General features: G+C 42.6%; 2 protein-coding genes across 2 annotated transcripts; one reads left to right on the top strand and one right to left on the bottom strand.

Annotated features, from left to right (window-relative positions):
• The first annotated feature begins 395 nt into the window (after nucleotides 1–395).
• Nucleotides 396–6,391, top strand: tspan13b (tetraspanin 13b). Its single transcript, XM_026346755.1, has 6 exons — nucleotides 396–618; nucleotides 1,393–1,560; nucleotides 3,504–3,584; nucleotides 4,877–4,990; nucleotides 5,169–5,279; nucleotides 5,637–6,391. The coding sequence occupies exons 1-6, from the start codon at nucleotides 556–558 to the stop codon at nucleotides 5,709–5,711; spliced, it is 612 nt and encodes a 203-aa protein (XP_026202540.1). The 5' UTR covers nucleotides 396–555; the 3' UTR covers nucleotides 5,712–6,391.
• Nucleotides 6,392–8,650: 2,259 nt separating this feature from the next.
• agr2 (anterior gradient 2) lies at nucleotides 8,651–11,714 on the bottom strand. The gene is made up of 8 exons (XM_026346839.1): nucleotides 11,647–11,714; nucleotides 11,060–11,180; nucleotides 10,902–10,965; nucleotides 10,771–10,823; nucleotides 10,506–10,582; nucleotides 10,260–10,323; nucleotides 8,982–9,065; nucleotides 8,651–8,893 (listed from the first exon to the last, which is right to left on the bottom strand). Exons 2-8 carry the CDS (start codon nucleotides 11,166–11,168, stop codon nucleotides 8,844–8,846), a joined length of 501 nt encoding a protein of 166 aa, XP_026202624.1. The 5' UTR covers nucleotides 11,169–11,180; nucleotides 11,647–11,714; the 3' UTR covers nucleotides 8,651–8,843.
• Between the last annotated feature and the right edge of the window lie 5,065 nt (nucleotides 11,715–16,779).

Raw genomic sequence — 16,779 nt, 5'->3', positions numbered from 1 at the left:
GTATGAATTGTATTTTACCTACTGTGTTGGTCTTCCTTTATATTTTCTACAAGTTTGATTCAAATAGAGAAATACTATTGGAAATCATTATCACAACCTAACTAACAAATCCTTGAAACTGTGTCAGTGTTATTCACCTTTAAACAGTTATTTTTTAGAATTTAATGAAATGTTCTCATTAAACTGCAGACTATAAAATGAAATTTTACTGTTTTAATTTTTAATGCAACCATCAATAAAATGCTTGTGGGACGACTTTCAACAATTTAACAATTGTTGAACTGGTTTCATTTACTGTCTTTTATATTAGTGTTGACCCATCGCTTCCTGTGACGATGTGCCTTGCTTTTATTTTGAAGGCTTGACAGCCAACTTCCTCTTTGCTCGTGTTTTAATGTTTTGTGATGACGCATCAGCTCCGTTCTTTCCAGGTTCGAGCTGCTGCTGAACGACCATCATTTATCAGACTGGACTTCATTTGTGCAGTCTCAGATGTTAGTTTAGTCCTCTAAGGATTTACCGTAGTTACTGTGTTCGTGTCCATTTCCAGTGATCATGGGCTGCGCTGGATTCACCTGCTCCAAACACTCCCTGTGCGCGCTCAACATCCTCTATGTTGTGAGTATCCACAGCACAATGTACCATATGGATGATGGCACTGCTTCTTCTATGTGTGGACACAGTGTTTTATACACAGTCCTGCTGTGATCAACACACTCTGATCACATTTAATCCATTAGTCACATGTAGGACTGAGTGGGGTCCACATTTGGAAGCTTTACGTACACGTTCTGTCTGTTCAGGCTCTGATCATCAGTGCAGACTGAGATCTATAGGTGTGTGTGTGTGTGTGTGTGTGTGTGTGTGTGTGTGTGTGTGTGAGACCCTCACAGGGGTTTTACACACATGCAGGGCCTTAGAAGGAGCCTTTCAGTTTTTTGTTGTTTGGTGTGAAGGAGACACGTCACGTCACAGAAACGACCTGATGATGTCACTGTGACATCATCACAAATGAAAACCACTGTCTGCTTTTCTACCAGAGGACCCGTGGTCTGAATACATTTATTTCAAGTTGAACAGGTAATAAAACCGGTCAGGATGTATTGTGTGCTCCTGTGAGGCCGTGGCTCCTGACTCACGCTGATCAATGTCCGCTGGGACACGTTAGATGTGATAACACAGCTCCTGTGTGCAGGCAGGACAGAGTTCATGCAGGAGATTAAACTAACGTTACCGTCTTCCAGATAAGTTTAACAAGACTTCAGTTGTTTTTAACTGGTACTAAAATTAAAATCTAGGGCAACTACATGTATATTTGATATATTTTACATATTACAGACTTTTCCACAATGATTATTGCATCTACACTCACTCTGTGTGTCTGTGCTGCAGATGGTGAGTCTGCTGATGATCGGCATCGCAGCATGGGGGAAGTGGTTCGGCCTGGTCTCCAGCTTCCAGGTGGTAGGAGGAGTCATCGGTGTGGGGGTCTTCCTCTTCTTTGTGGCCCTGGCCGGCCTCATTGGGGCCATGAAGCATCATCAGGTCTTGCTCTTCTTCGTATCCTTTACGCTGCACATGCAACGGCTCCTCTCGCTCTTACATGATTTCTAATATTAGCCCCCAGATGTCAGGTGTTTCAGCTGGATCAGGATTCAACAAGGGGATTTATTGTAGGTTATTGTATTAAAAAGAATTGGTCACTACTGTTCATGACACCTGCTTGGACACCACTGATGGGGATCTGTTCTCTGGATAACCATGTTAGCCGTTTGTTGTCCAGTTGATCTGATTGTTGATAATTAGACACAAGTCAGGGCCCTCTTCCTCTGTGTGATCTTACTAATCCAGATGTACATGCTGATACGAGGCTAAAGTAATCCTGTTAATTCTCATGCTGGACCTGAAGCACAAAGCAAATCCAGCTCAGTCAGGCTCAGTTCTGTTTATCTGGCTATACTGCACCTATGGGCCCTCCTGGATAACCAGTACCACAATGCTGGTTACCAACTGGCTATGTCAGCTCTGGGTTTTTACAATTTGTGCCTTAGAAGAGACATTGCCTCACGTATGACTACTAAGTACTTAATCTACTGGCAATATGCATTGCCTGTGTGAAAAAAAAGTCACACTCTAATATTTTGTTGGATCGCCTTTTGCTTTTGTTACGGCACACATTCACCATGACATCATTTCAGTAAGCTTCTCCAGCTTCACAACATTTATTCACGTTCAAAGTGGCATTATTTTTTCTCTAAGATCTTGTATTGATGATGTGAGAGTCGGACCACTGCACAAAGTCTTCTCCAGCACATCCCAAAGATTCTCAATGGGGTTAAGGTCTGGACTCTGTGGAGACCAGTCCATGTGTGAAGATGATGGGTTGTGGTCCAAGAACCACTCTTTAACATCCATGAATCCTTTGACATCAAAAAATCCATTGATTAATAACCTGGTTATTCAGTATATTCAGGTAGTCAGCTGACCTCATTCTTTGGACACAGTTGCTGAACCTAGACCTGACCAAGTGCAGCAACCCCAGATCATAGCGCTGCTCCCACAGGCTTGTACAGTAGACACTAGGCATGATGGGTGCATCACTTCACCTCCTCTCTTCTTACCCTGATGCACCATCACTCTGGAACAGGGTCAATCTGGACTCATCAGACCACATGACCTTCTTCCATTGGACAGTTCTTAACCCAGGTTCAGTAGTTTCATCAATCTCCTCAGATGTTTTCTTTGATTCATTGCAATAATTTGACCCTTCTGAAACATCTTTTCCACAACCACAGGATGTGTCTTCAGACATGGTTGTTTAAAAAATGAGAAGCTACTCACTGCATTAGTTAGGGTTCAGTAACTTGTTGCCACTGAAACATAATTATCCATTCAGTAATTATCCAGTGGGAGGCTCTATTTCCTTCTTTTTTGGACGGGTAGTGTATGATGATATGCTTATAGTGAGAGCAAAAAGTGATACTAACATGCAGCATCTGTTACCATGGTGATCTAACTCAGTAAAAAGCAAGCCAACTTTGTGGTATCAGAAAATCTCTGTTAAATAGCTGGATAACCTACTAAACTGGTTGTGTGGTACAGGCCCAGTGTGTTTGGGGATCAATCGTTTATCTTTAACCAGGCGCAAATAACTGTACTTGTGCTTCAAATAAAGACAAACTGACTAGAGAGTTCAATCCATGGTCAGTATTCATTTAGAATATTTACATGGGCACTGTAGATACATGTGTCTGTGAACAGTACACTCTCTTTACTGCAGTGTTTTGGAAAATCCATTTTCCATTCATGTATGCATGTGCAATAAGATCCAGAGCAGCATCGTGTTTCACTGGGTAGTCAGTCATCGGGCTACAGGGCGTACCGCTGTACCTCCAGCAAACGAATTCTACTAAAGTCCAGTGGTTTAATAACACTGAATGTCAGCAGCATTATTTTATACTATGCAGTGTGTGTACTGGTTGTTCCTTGACAGAGACACTCAGTACATGATCATTCTGTTCATGGTGTTTGTTGTGCAGTTTTCTGTTTCCAGTGCCTGTTTGGCCATTAACAGAGAGCAACAGGTAAGATGTTCAGTTTCTTCATTTAAGCAGCTTGTAGTAAGAAAATCCTTTCTAAAAAAACTTTAATGGACAAATTTCACTTGCAAAACTGCAACAATCAGTATCCTCAGTAGTTAAAAGCAACGGTTACAGAGATGGGATAAAAACATTGGGACAGAGTGGTGATGACCAGAATGCTGGTTGGGAAGATCATAATCCACTTGCCTGTTGGATGGAGCAACTGTAGCTGTAGCAACGTGCCGTGGAGATTCGATTTGTACCTCACATTATTTAGACATGCAAATCTTGCCATGAATAGAATCAGCAGCCATGTGTGCTAATAGGAATAAACTCATCAAGAAGTCTAGTTTTTAGACCTGTTTCCACCCCAAGAACTTTCCCAGTGACCAGGAACATTTTGAAGAACCTAATTTCTCTTCCTCCGTGTCCTATGGAAGATGTTAGTTCTGAAACCGTAGTTCTACTGCCCAGTCCGAGGGTGGTACTTTTTAAATTTGGGGCTGTGCATTTTTAATAAAGTGCTGCACATGGAAAATGTGAATGATCATTGCACTTTTAATACATTATATATCAGGGCTAATCTTCCCTGGATTTAGTTTTGTTTTCCCAAGAGGGGACCTTTGCCTGTGATATGCATGTTCTTGATTTTCAGTTTGCACCACTCAGGCTAAAATTAGCTCTGTGTTCACATTTCTATTGAGTCTTATTCATCACTGTGGGAACACAAACTAACAGTTTAACAGTCAGCTAACATTAAAACAAATTGAAGTGAATAAAGGTGAACAGTGCTCACATAATATTGTGTCTTCCTCCTCAGTGGAGGCCTGCTACATACCAGAAACTCAGAGAGAGTCCCACAGAAAACTGCACAAACTTCTGAATGCTTCTCACAGAAATGTCTCTGGTTGTCCTTTTTTAGCACTTAGACATGTTCCTGGAGTTATTAGAAGGCGTTCTGGTCATAGCGGAAAGTGTAGGAGCGAGGACAGGGAGGAGGAGGAGGACACTTCATCTGGAGTGACTGAGTATCCCAGGCTGGTCCTGATCCTGAATGTGGCAGCAGCAGCACTTTGATTCCTGTCTCAGAGGAACAATGATGCATTAGCCAGCAGTCACCATTTAAACAATTGAATGTTAAACACAGACAAAACCCTGAGAGAACATCCAGTACCTCTAATTCAGTACAGCTGTTTGGTAGAGATGAAGGGAAGTGGTTTTGCTTGTACACTATTTATTGTGTCGGTAATGAAGTGGTCGGGCACAGGAACATTAATACTTTCTGTGTGCTTTAGGATCACCTACTCGAGGTTGGCTGGAATAACTCTCGGAGCACTCAAAGGGATGTGGAGAAGAGCCTCAACTGCTGTGGCTTCAAAGAGCTGGACCCAATTGACACCTGTGACGCTGTGAGTGGGAATCAGCGCTGATCATGAAATGTCTGCTGGCCCGTTACATTTCAGCGCGCTGAAACAGGCTGATGCTTTTTGATGAATAGCAGTTAAATTCTATTTGAAATCTTAAGAGTCTCTAAAACTGCTGTGGAAGCGTGTGCTTGAGCATTGTGTGTCCTGTTCTCTCATGCAGGCCTGTTTCCCCAACCACTCGTGTTTGCCTTGTGCAGATAAGATCCAGGAACATGTTGGGGAAGTTCTGCACTTCGTAGGAGGGATCGGACTCTTTTTCAGCTTCACTGAGGTGAGCCACCTACAGGGCTGCTACAATGCTAACGAGTATTAGATAAGGATCATTCAGCACAGTTTAAACCCACCTCCAGCTCGAGTATTTATGTTTGAAGCTGAGAGCGCGCTGGCTGAAACGGACCCAAACCCGACACAGTGGAGGTTGTGCAGTGCTTTTCTAATATGGCCCTCGTGCTTATCTCTGAGGGACATCTACAGGTTGAAACATGCCTCTTTAAAGTGGAATAGGTGTTAGAGACAGTTTAACAGTAGCTGTTAGGAAGAGACATTCAGTGTTAGTGTGTTTTCTCTGAAGCAGCTGCTGCTGTTGTCTCACTCTTACTTTGGGATTATTACTGTGTCCTTGTGTCAGATTCTGGGAGTGTGGCTCACCTATCGCTACAGGAATCAGAAGGACCCCCGAGCTAATCCCAGCGCATTCCTGTGAGACAGCTCCAGCTCCTGCCCCTCACCACCACCTCTGTGGACGCTCTCTGGGCTTTAACTGTAAATACACGTGTGACCTGTGTGTTTCCACTGAATGCTGCACTGAACCAGTTAGAATGTGTGTGTGTGAAGAACCAGCACGACAGCTCTGTGTATGTGAACACAAACCTTACAGTGAGTACAGCGAGCACTGGTGGGTACAGCAGGTGAGGGGATCTCGTCTACAGCAGTCTGCTGTTTATTTCGACAGTATTTCTGCAGCCTGTCTGATGTGTTGAACACTGTTCTGTTTCTTTTTTGTTGTTGGTGGTGGTTTGTACTTTAAGATTGCTCCCACTGAATGCAATAATGTCAATCACTAAATTATTTTGTCCATGTGTGAAAGTATCATTGGTGTGTGTGTGTGTGTGTGTGTGTGTGTGTGTGTGTGTGTGTGTGTGTGTGTGTGTGTGTGTGTGTGTGTGTGTGTGTGTGAGTGTGTGTGTGTGTGTGTGTGAGTGTGTGTCAATCACTGTGTGTCAATCACTGTGTGTCTTGCTCCTGGCTGTGTGCTGTGTATTTGGCCGTTTGCATGACTCCAGCAGATACTGTATAAGCTACTGTATGAGAAGTGCAATGATGATTGTGTAAAAGACCTTTGTCTTTGCCTTTGTACTGTAACCACTATAAAACACTGATGGAAGAAACAACTCCACTGCTTCTTTGGCTTTCTAGTTTGTTTGATATGGCTCAGTCTGCCTCACTCTAGAAGTTGTTCAAGGGGAAGCTGTAACTCAGGAAGTGGAGTTGTTGACGGTTTGACACTCGGGACCCTCGGGTCACGACAGGTGAGTGAACAGGTGAGTGAGATGCAACATTGTAAGTAAGGTAGAAACGCCCTGTACACTGTTTGTAAAGAGTGATAGGAGCATTTCAATAGGAAAACCAGCTTTATAGATGAATCAGAACATTAGGCATCCACATCTCTATGATGGAACATGAAAGTTAGTTACTACATCCAAAAAACGAACAAACCACTCTGAGACTCCACAGATCCACAGTGACAGACACTGTCTACAAAACCTGAATTCTACTCTCAGGCCATTGGTTCAAGCATGACTGAACTTTACACAGTGATGTTACCAGGGTCACTCTAGGGCTTCTCTCCCAGATTTCAGAGGACTTTCATGAGGAGATCATTTCAAAAACCTTTTTACCGTTCTCAGGCAGAGGTTTAGGGGCTTTTGGGCATCTCTTTGATCACTAATGACTAATGCAAATGTACCCTTTTCCTCTGTCATCTCTTCCCTTGAGAAGACTTCTTGGCCATGGGGGGACACTCTCAGATTTTCCTCCACTGAGAAGACACCACACATAAGCTAGAGTAGCACTTCCTGAAGACAACTATGAGGAAAAACTGGTATATTTTCAGAAAACTCTCTTCCATGAACCCGTGTCTTAATCACATCAGGTCTGCTTTATTAGAAAAACATACAAGTTCTAGTATGTTGTATTAAAAAGGTTCTTGTACGCTTTAGGTTCCTGCGGTTTATTTACTTCTATGAGATCATATTGCATGTCGTAGGATGTTGGCACACTCTCCCTGCATTGTGGAGCTTATTATACAGGACAATAGTCTCAGTTGAGACTCAGTAGCATGGAAACAGGAAAATGCTTTCAACGCTGGCATGGTGGACACACCCGTGCAGAATGTGAAACACACACACTACCGATCACACAATGTAATTCCTCAGCAAGTCATTCCTCAAAATGTTCACAGCATAACAACAACAGATATGTTGATCCATATGAACCTGATGATTATCAGATTTAATCAGCTGTGACTGTCATGAACTAAACTGATCATATAACAGATTAAGAAGAAATGTCCCTGAGTGCATTGGATTTGAGAAAACTGTGCACTGGAAACCTTTGTACCCTGAGTAAGGTCTGTCAGGTTGCTTTCTGCCATTTGTCGTTTGCAAACCACTTCGCACTGGACCACACGTCCTGGACTTATGATAGCTCACACTTTGTTAATGTAATTGTAATAGCAAGAAAACACCATGTACTTCTTAGCCGCATGGTTCTGTCCAGTGCTCCAATGTGCTTGCTGAGACATTCAAAGATGATAATGTCGAACTCTTTACGTTTAATCATTTGGCAGGTGTTTTTATCCAAAGCCTCTTACAGTGAGCTCCAAGCTACAAAAGCAGCATTACTACACCATCCAGCTGCTATACAGCTTGTCTGACTGCCACCACATGGCCTTGAGCAGCAGCGCACAGAGCGCTCCTGAATCTTTTATTTCTAACCAATCAGAGACAGTTCTCAGTCACAGGTGAACTTCATTCTAGTCTATTGTTTCTCTCCAACTAGGCTTCAAGCTGGTTTCTCCTGCTGTAATTCTGAAGAACCTCCTTCACAAATGCACAATTGTAGCTCTGTACTCAAATTCAACAGCCGGTCTCACTATTAACACTGGGGAGGTAACCAGCAGAGCTTTGTTTTCTTTCTTTGCATTGGAAATCAATGTTCCCTCGTACTTCATTGTATGAAGCAGAACTCTGTTACACTTATTATCTTTTACCAGCACCTCATTAATCTCTTTTCAGATTTTAGAGAAATACTGATGCTGTGATTATAGTTAACAGTTAAGACCGTGCTTTTGTTTTGGTAGCTTGACAAACTGGTTGCAGAATGCAGTCTGAGTTGAAAAAGAAGTTGGATCTGATCCAACTCTTTCTGCTGTTTGAAGTCATCCAGCAAGCTGCTATTCTGGCCAATCACACAAAGGCACGCATGCATTTCTGATAGGGGGTTTAACACACGTGAATCTGTTCCCCCAGTTCCAAGTATGTTAAAACTTTGTATAGTGCTCGCAGCAATTGTAGTTGCAGCAGTGACATTGACTTCATGTTTCTCTGCAGCCTGCTGGCAAACAAAAAGGCCGACTCTCCATCATGTATGAACAGTTGCACATTTATTTAAAGGTCATTCTGCATGTACAGCGATAATAACAAAGGTAAGAATCAGGATGGGACTTTTCAGTGCTTAGTTTCCCAACTGTAAACTGTGGTGACAGCATGATATCAGCATCTGTGGTGACAATAAACCCTGGATCAGGTTAAGTTGATGTGTCTCATCCACGCGTTCACAGCTCGGACTTCAGGAGCTTCTTAGCTTTCTGCATGTTGCTCAGCACTGAGGAAGAGGAAAGAGACATTTAATGAGAGTGTGTAATAGCAGGTTTGTGTGTTTATGTTTGAGTGTGTTTTGCTGCGGCACATACAGAGTTTGATGTCAGCTGGTTCGTAGGCATACATGCGGTTGGCATAGCGACCGGTGATGTCGGCTCTCACTGTCATTGAGGGGTCTGGGGAAAAATTATTGGTACTGGGTGAATAACAGATTAAATTCAGGAGCCATTTTAATTTTGAATGAAGTAATAAATCAGTCTTAATAGTAATAACACACGTTTTACAAGGCTACTGCCTTCTGATAAACAAGTGCTACATTTAAAGGGACCTCATAGATTTTCAAGTTGATCTCTATGCTACTAGATTGGTGAGTACAAGTATATGAATACTAGTACACTTCCCTCTTCCTTCTCTAGATTACAATACAGTGTTGGGAAGTAACTAGCTGCATTAAATTAAAGCCTTGCAAAAAAATGTAATTAAATTACAGTTACTAATGAGTGGTGGTGATTTGAAAGGGGTAATGTGCAAATATGTACTTTTATGTAAAAAGCTAATTATAATTATAACACTAATTCTTTAGTTTTGTATCTTTTAGTTATTTTCAGAGCTTTCTCCACTGTTGAAAACATTCCTTCATTTGGCAAAATGCAAAATTAGTGCTAATTGCTGTTTTGGATGCACCACCTCCATCTGCACAGATAGCACTCAGAGTTTAACAGTCTCTATTGTCTGTTCAGTTTAAAATGTTTGTTGGAGAAGTCATCAAATGTAATAAGTTATATGCTTTTATTAAGTAATTAAAATTACTTATCACATTTTATAATTTATTATATATAACATAATATTATAATTTATTTATAAATAGTAATCTGTAATCTATTACATTCCAAAAGTAACTTTCACAACACTTTTTAATTATCTGTTTGCTGATAGCTGGAAAACTCCTCTAGATGACATCATTTTCAGTTCAGATGATGTCATCAGGCTGTGTAGGTTGTTTCAATTCAATTCTTTACAAGTCATGAATTCTTCGAGATTAAAGTACTCCACTATACAGTAAAATATTGTAAATGTATTGGTCAAATACTCTCCACAGCATCCAATTACAACACAATGCTAATAATGCTAATGATATGATACTGATAGTGAAAGTAATACATGGGCCTTTTCTACATTATTAGTACTTTTTGTTTTGATTCTTTAATCAAATAATATTTCTTTCTTTAAAACTGGTCTTTTACTTGTAATGCAGTATTTTGTATTGTAGTACTAGTACTGTAATGGGACAGTAGTAGTAGTGGTGTTGGCATAGTACCAATTACTCACAGGTTTACACAAAGAGTCATGTCGCATGCTATATTTCTTACCAACAAAAATGATTCTGGGGACGTACTGTCCATCAGGAGAGAGATGTTTGTCTGTGGTTTCATACTGTGCATGAGAAAGAAAGAAAACGTCATCATCATCAGACATATCCTGTCCAGTCAGATTTCAGTTGCTTAAATTGTCTGTTAAATAAAAAGTAAGAATGAATGTGTCAGGTTTAGATACTTAAGTCCTAAAGAAGTATCTGAATTATGCTGAAACTGGAAGACAGATTCAGAGTGACATACCACCAGGTTAAGAACAATGAAGTCCTCGTCCAGAATCTTCTGGATCTCGTTGTCTTCAGAGAAAACCTTCCTCAGTGCTGCAGGACGAAAGCGTTTTTTAATACTTCTGCTCAGCACAGAGTTTATTAGCACATGAGCCTGGTGCAGAGCAGGGTGTGATATGACGTCACACGTGAGCAAACACGACTGTTTCCTCCTCAAACAGGTTTGGCTCTTAATTCAACAGCACAACAGCAGCTAGTTTCTTTTCTTTTCTTAGACTCACCCTGGCTGTGTGGGCAGTCCTCAAGGTGGAAGATGACCATCAGAGGCTTGTTCCTAAAGCACAAATCACTCACGTTCACGTGTGTCTACTTCAATGAAAAGCTGTTGATGTGAGTCACAATGAGTTCTTACCTTGACCTGGACCAGTAGAGAGCCTCTTCGTACGTCTGTCCCCAGATCAGCTGATCACCCCAACCTGGTCACACAGGGGCACCATTAAAGGTCAACAACAACTCTTTGCTTCATTCTACTCTACTTTAGTGTCAGTCACTCAGATAGTTCACACAGACCTCTGGACAGAGTCTGGGGGATCCTCTTTCCAGACTTTGGGATGTATTTCCCAAAGGTGGAGGTCACAGCCACCAGGACCAAGAGAGCTGAGAGGAGCGCTTTGATCATCTTTAAGGTTTGCTAAAACAGGAGGAACAGAAGAAAGCAGGGGGAACACGTCAGGAAAGTCACATTCGTCAGTAAACCTGTGTCCTCTAGTGGTTCTTACAAAAACAGGCAGCAAACACGTGGAGCGGCACATGGACATAAGATGAAACACAGGTTCCTGTGAGGATCGCACTCTCTTATTGTACAGAGGAGCCATCTGAGGTTTCATGATCTACTTCTAACTTTTTACAAAGCGTTACAACAGGAAAGCCGGTCTGAACTGATGTTTCTCACATACCAAACTGAGAGGTCTGAGAGATCAGCCTGAAAAGAATAAATCTGAAATAAATAATATATGACTCACTGCCATACATTAGAATGATATACTATTAATATGTTAACACTGAGCAGAAGTCAGCTAAGTCAACTTTAAGTCAAGTTTTAGAGTGAAGTGAAAGGTACGGTGGCCCGTGAGGACAGTCCGTGTAGCCTAACTTACCTGTCAGGTGAGACTGTAGGCGGACCGCAGCTCCAGGATCTGCTGTACCTCCACTGTCACCTGTCCCGTTTTTAAGCACCTGTCCCCCCCTGCGGGTCCGCCCTCTTCCCCTCCCCCATCCTGCCGGAATGCGACGGTGACTTACTGAACGAGTCCGCGAACCAAACTCGTTTAGGAAAATGATTCATTTAGGGTTTCCGTATGTTCTGTCACCGACATCCTGCTTTAAGTTCACGAAGTCAAACTCTACATTTTAGAAAGCCTTTTATTTTTTACTGGTTCAGATTTAAACCCCAGTAAACGTGTCTGAAGACAGTAGCGTGTCATAATATATATATTTCTGCATGTTAGCCTGTGAGCAGCCACTCTTAAATTATCCAGATGTATTAAGGGACTTCGTATATTTGTAATTAATATGTCCAACCACAGGATAATAACTGCTTTATGCAGATTTATAATTATTATGTATTGTATAGATAGATAATAGACAGTGCGTTTTCCCGGCTCCAGTCCATGTGCCAGTTGGGATGTTTGGCTTGGATCCAAGGACAGGTCAGCATAGTGAGGATGATGATGATGATGATGATGATGATGATGATGGGGCCTTACGTGATTGGTACAGAGCCACAACTGAACGAGTCTTTCCTACAAAGTCAACACAATAATTGAGCCATGGAGAAGAACAATGACTGATATTTGACATCCAGGTTTCATAACTACAGGAGCAGATGCACACAGCACCGGGGAGAACTGTGATTAATGATTGACAGTGATGAAGTCATAGAACCTCTTAATTAGAACCCATGTTTTAAGTCTACTACACATTAAAGCTCCTAGGGTTTGTCATAATCTCCAAATGAATGACTGAATTCAGTTGGTCCAAATGTGTTGTGTGTACTCAGCCTGAGCTTTATCTTGTGGCATCTCTGAAAAGTATCCTGTGTCCAGCAGCAGGGAGCGATCAATGGCCCCTTTGTTCAGCCTCAGCCCGGCCGGGGGCCTCCCGGACAACCGATCTGCCTGCAGCGCTCCCTGCATACTGGAACGTCTTCTAACCTTCCCATTAGACCCACACCCAACCTGTACACGCTGCACTTCCTCTTTCGGCTGTCAACACATTGCTTTGCATGTGTGCCTTCTTTTTTGCATCACATAGCCTGTACAGAACACCATTTAAACACTTTATTGTTCTACATTTCTTCACGAGGAGGGAAAAAGGAAGAAGGAGCAAGAACTGACTCATGAAAGATGGAAAACACATTGATTAATTCATTAATTAGCGCTGGTCCTTTTCAGCCAAATTGGAATATTTAACTGGAACTGTAGAAATGTTTGTGCTTCATGTTGCTGGTGCTCAGACACCTGATAAGAATTCTCCTCTAAGCCATGTTAAAGCCATGTTCATGAACAATGGATGATTTGATGAGTCAGGAAGGTAATTGTTGTCATCACTGAACACTGAAATGAAAGAAATAATATATGAGTTGTCAGAGAAAACTAAGCTTTGTGACACTGTTTTTAATGAACTATTTTAATACCACAATATGTTCCGTGTAAATCGTTTTCAAAAAATTAGGGCACGTGCTAGTGATGATGTCACAGTGATGACATCAGGCCTCACGATTTCACTTAAATTAGCTCGAGAACTTGATCTCAAAACTATTTTAATACAAGTTTGTGACTCTGTTGAAAAGATACTAAGTGGAGCTCGAGGTAAGATTGTTGAATGGCTGAATGTCCCGCTACCTCCTGATCCACAGCGCTTCTCCTGGTGTTGGTGTTCCTCACTTGTGGGTCACGATGTGAAATGTGAAGGTGCTGCATCACTGAGTACGAAATGTTTCAAGAACAACAGTCCAACCACATTCAAAGTAAATTAGAATCTATTTTATTGTTATTGCACAACATTTCTAAAAATAATAGATACTGTGTGTGTAGTGGGCTTTAATACTTCGATGAATATCCATTAGTGATGTTGAGCTGTGATTCACAGTTGGAGGTTGGAGTTCAGCAGGGAGCATCCTGTTCATTAATGACTGTATCAGTTCCTGGATGGGAGGAGGGATAAACTGTGTGTCTTTGGTGATGCTACAGGCCACCGTACATAAAATGACAAAACAAGAACAGCATTTGTAACCGTGATTATAGACATGACGGTTTATTAATGACTCTGTGCTGTGAAGTGAGCAGTCGTCACGCCAGGCTGTGATGCTGTGTGTGCTTTGAAACAGAATATAGCAAGAAAACTTCACGAAGATCTGAGGAACCAGATGAGCTCTCTTCAGTTTCACTGCTGCTCCTTCCTGTCAGAGGGTCCAGTGATGGAGCCCCTCCCTGCAGGCAAACACCCTACTCACATACAGGTAAACCCAAAATGATTAGCCCCCTTCATTAAATCCAACTAAACCCTTCACTTTTCCATGAGATAAACTAAACCAAAAGTGGAAATGCTTTTATTACTTCCAAATGGACAAAGCATGGACACCATGGAACCTTGAGGTCCTGGCCTAGATTGAGATCTGGTCTCTGAGAGGCCACTTCAACCAGTTTCCTACCAACTGGTGCAGGCCATTGTCCTGCTGGAAGCCCGAGTGGTGACCTAAAGCTGGACTGGCAGCAGATTTCTTTACATTATCCTTCAAAATGTCAACATCATGTTCTTTCTTTATGATCTCATGTACCTGAGATCTGGGAATTATTGTTGTCATCTCTATTTTTCTCTCTAACGTTTCTGAAATCTTGCACTTTTGACTGTGCCAGGTTTGTTTTGTGAAACACTCGGAAATGTCCGCTCAACCTTCTCCCTCAAGAAGAGCTTCCCGTTATTCTTTCTCTTTTCAGATTTAAATAAAGATTCTGTCTTTGTTCTTTTCAGATCAATTAAACCACTGGTTTATGCTCGTTTTCATAGAAATGTTAAAGGATTTAATTGACTTGATGAAGGGAGCTAATTCTTTTGGGTTGAACTGTAAATGAGGGGTTAATCAAACCTCTTATTATAATGTACACCTGTACAACTCCACCACTCACTGTGGCCTCAGTAATAAATACATATTATCACCTTTGTGACAGTTTCAACATAAACTGAATAATTCATGACAGAGCTGCTGTAGTGTGCATTCCATTGTACACGTGTACCGAATAAAGTGAGTGTAGAATCTTGTTTTCATTTGAAACATGGACTTGTATATGTGTGGACTGTCTTTGAGTCCCACTGAACATGTGTGGACTGTCTTTGAGTCCCACTGAACATGTGTGGACTGTCTTTGGGTCCCACTGAACATGCGTGGACTGTCTTTGGGTCCCACTGAACATGCGTGGACTGTCTTTGGGTCCCACTGAACATGCGTGGACTGTCTTTGAGTCCCACTGAACATGTGTGGACTGTCTTTGAGTCCCACTGAACATGCATGGACTGTCTTTGGGTCCCACTGAACATGTGTGGACTGTCTTTGGGTCCCACTGAACATGCGTGGACTGTCTTTGAGTCCCACTGAACATGCGTGGACTGTCTTTGGGTCCCACTGAACATGTGTGGACTGTCTTTGGGTCCCACTGAACATGCGTGGACTGTCTTTGGGTCCCACTGAACATGCGTGGACTGTCTTTGAGTCCCACTGAACATGCGTGGACTGTCTTTGGGTCCCACTGAACATGCGTGGACTGTCTTTGGGTCCCACTGAACATGCGTGGACTGTCTTTGGGTCCCACTGAACATGCGTGGACTGTCTTTGGGTCCCACTGAACATGCGTGGACTGTCTTTGGGTCCCACTGAACATGCGTGGACTGTCTTTGGGTCCCACTGAACATGTGTGGACTGTCTTTGGGTCCCACTGAACATGCGTGGACTGTCTTTGGGTCCCACTGAACATGCGTGGACTGTCTTTGGGTCCCACTGAACATGCGTGGACTGTCTTTGGGTCCCACTGAACATGCGTGGACTGTCTTTGAGTCCCACTGAACATGCGTGGACTGTCTTTGGGTCCCACTGAACATGTGTGGACTGTCTTTGGGTCCCACTGAACATGCGTGGACTGTCTTTGAGTCCCACTGAACATGCGTGGACTGTCTTTGGGTCCCACTGAACATGTGTGGACTGTCTTTGAGTCCCACTGAACATGCGTGGACTGTCTTTGGGTCCCACTGAACATGCGTGGACTGTCTTTGGGTCCCACTGAACATGTGTGGACTGTCTTTGAGTCCCACTGAACATGTGTGGACTGTCTTTGGGTCCCACTGAACATGCGTGGACTGTCACTGAGTCCCACTGAACATGCGTGGACTGTCTTTGGGTCCCACTGAACATGTGTGGACTGTCTTTGAGTCCCACTGAACATGTGTGGACTGTCTTTGGGTCCCACTGAACATGTGTGGACTGTCTTTGGGTCCCACTGAACATGTGTGGACTGTCTTTGAGTCCCACTGAACATGTGTGGACTGTCTTTGAGTCCCACTGAACATGTGTGGACTGTCACTGAGTCCCACTTTTCTGCAGTTGCACTCTGTAGGGTTTTTAGAGTGTGTGTTGATGTTGGCTTGTAACCAGGATGTGAAGGCACGTTAGTGCTGAGGTGTCCTTAATCCCTGTGCTGTGTGTGTCGCCTTTCACTCCATGTCTCCTTGTCTCCGTCACTGTGTGTTGTCACAGCTCCATGGTCAATATTTGAACTAAAGGGCAGGGTTAAAGGCCGCTCCTTGTAATTGCTGAACTCAGCCCTGCCCTGATAACACGGATCTGACACACACACACACACACACACACACTTGTATGGCAGTCCTTATGAAGACACTTATTGACATAATGCATTCCCTAGCCCCCTGCTGTCACGTATGCCATGTTAGTCTACTCTACTTTTAATTTTTAATTGATCACATGTACTGCCTTACTCTAACTCTAACCATCACAACTAACTGCCACACTGTGAACTTTACCCTAACGTAACCTTAAACCTAATTACAACCCTAAAACCTAGTCCCCTTTAAACACTCTACTTATTTTGTGAGGACCGGCTAAAATGTCCTCACTTTGTAAAAATGTCCTCCCTCTGATGGTTTAAAATTCACGCTGGTCCTCACAATAAGCCATGCAAACACACACACCCACACACACACACGCACACACACACACACAC

Source organism: Anabas testudineus, chromosome 11, assembly GCF_900324465.2.
Source record: "Anabas testudineus chromosome 11, fAnaTes1.2, whole genome shotgun sequence".
NCBI lineage: Eukaryota > Metazoa > Chordata > Actinopteri > Anabantiformes > Anabantidae > Anabas > Anabas testudineus.
This window is presented reverse-complemented; position numbering and strand designations above follow the sequence as displayed.

Excerpts from the sequence above, each read along its gene's own strand:
- tspan13b (XM_026346755.1), top strand. The coding sequence starts at position 556 with ATGGGCTGCGCTGGATTCACCTGCTCCAAACACTCCCTGTGCGCGCTC. Across the intron at positions 619-1,392 it reads CGCTCAACATCCTCTATGTT|ATGGTGAGTCTGCTGATGAT; the intron begins GTGAGTATCCAC and ends TCTGTGCTGCAG. Across the intron at positions 5,280-5,636 it reads TCTTTTTCAGCTTCACTGAG|ATTCTGGGAGTGTGGCTCAC; the intron begins GTGAGCCACCTA and ends TCCTTGTGTCAG.
- agr2 (XM_026346839.1), bottom strand. The coding sequence starts at position 11,168 with ATGATCAAAGCGCTCCTCTCAGCTCTCTTGGTCCTGGTGGCTGTGACC. Across the intron at positions 10,583-10,770 it reads GGACTGCCCACACAGCCAGG|CACTGAGGAAGGTTTTCTCT; the intron begins GTGAGTCTAAGA and ends TTCGTCCTGCAG. Across the intron at positions 9,066-10,259 it reads CCCCAGAATCATTTTTGTTG|ACCCCTCAATGACAGTGAGA; the intron begins GTAAGAAATATA and ends ATTTTTCCCCAG.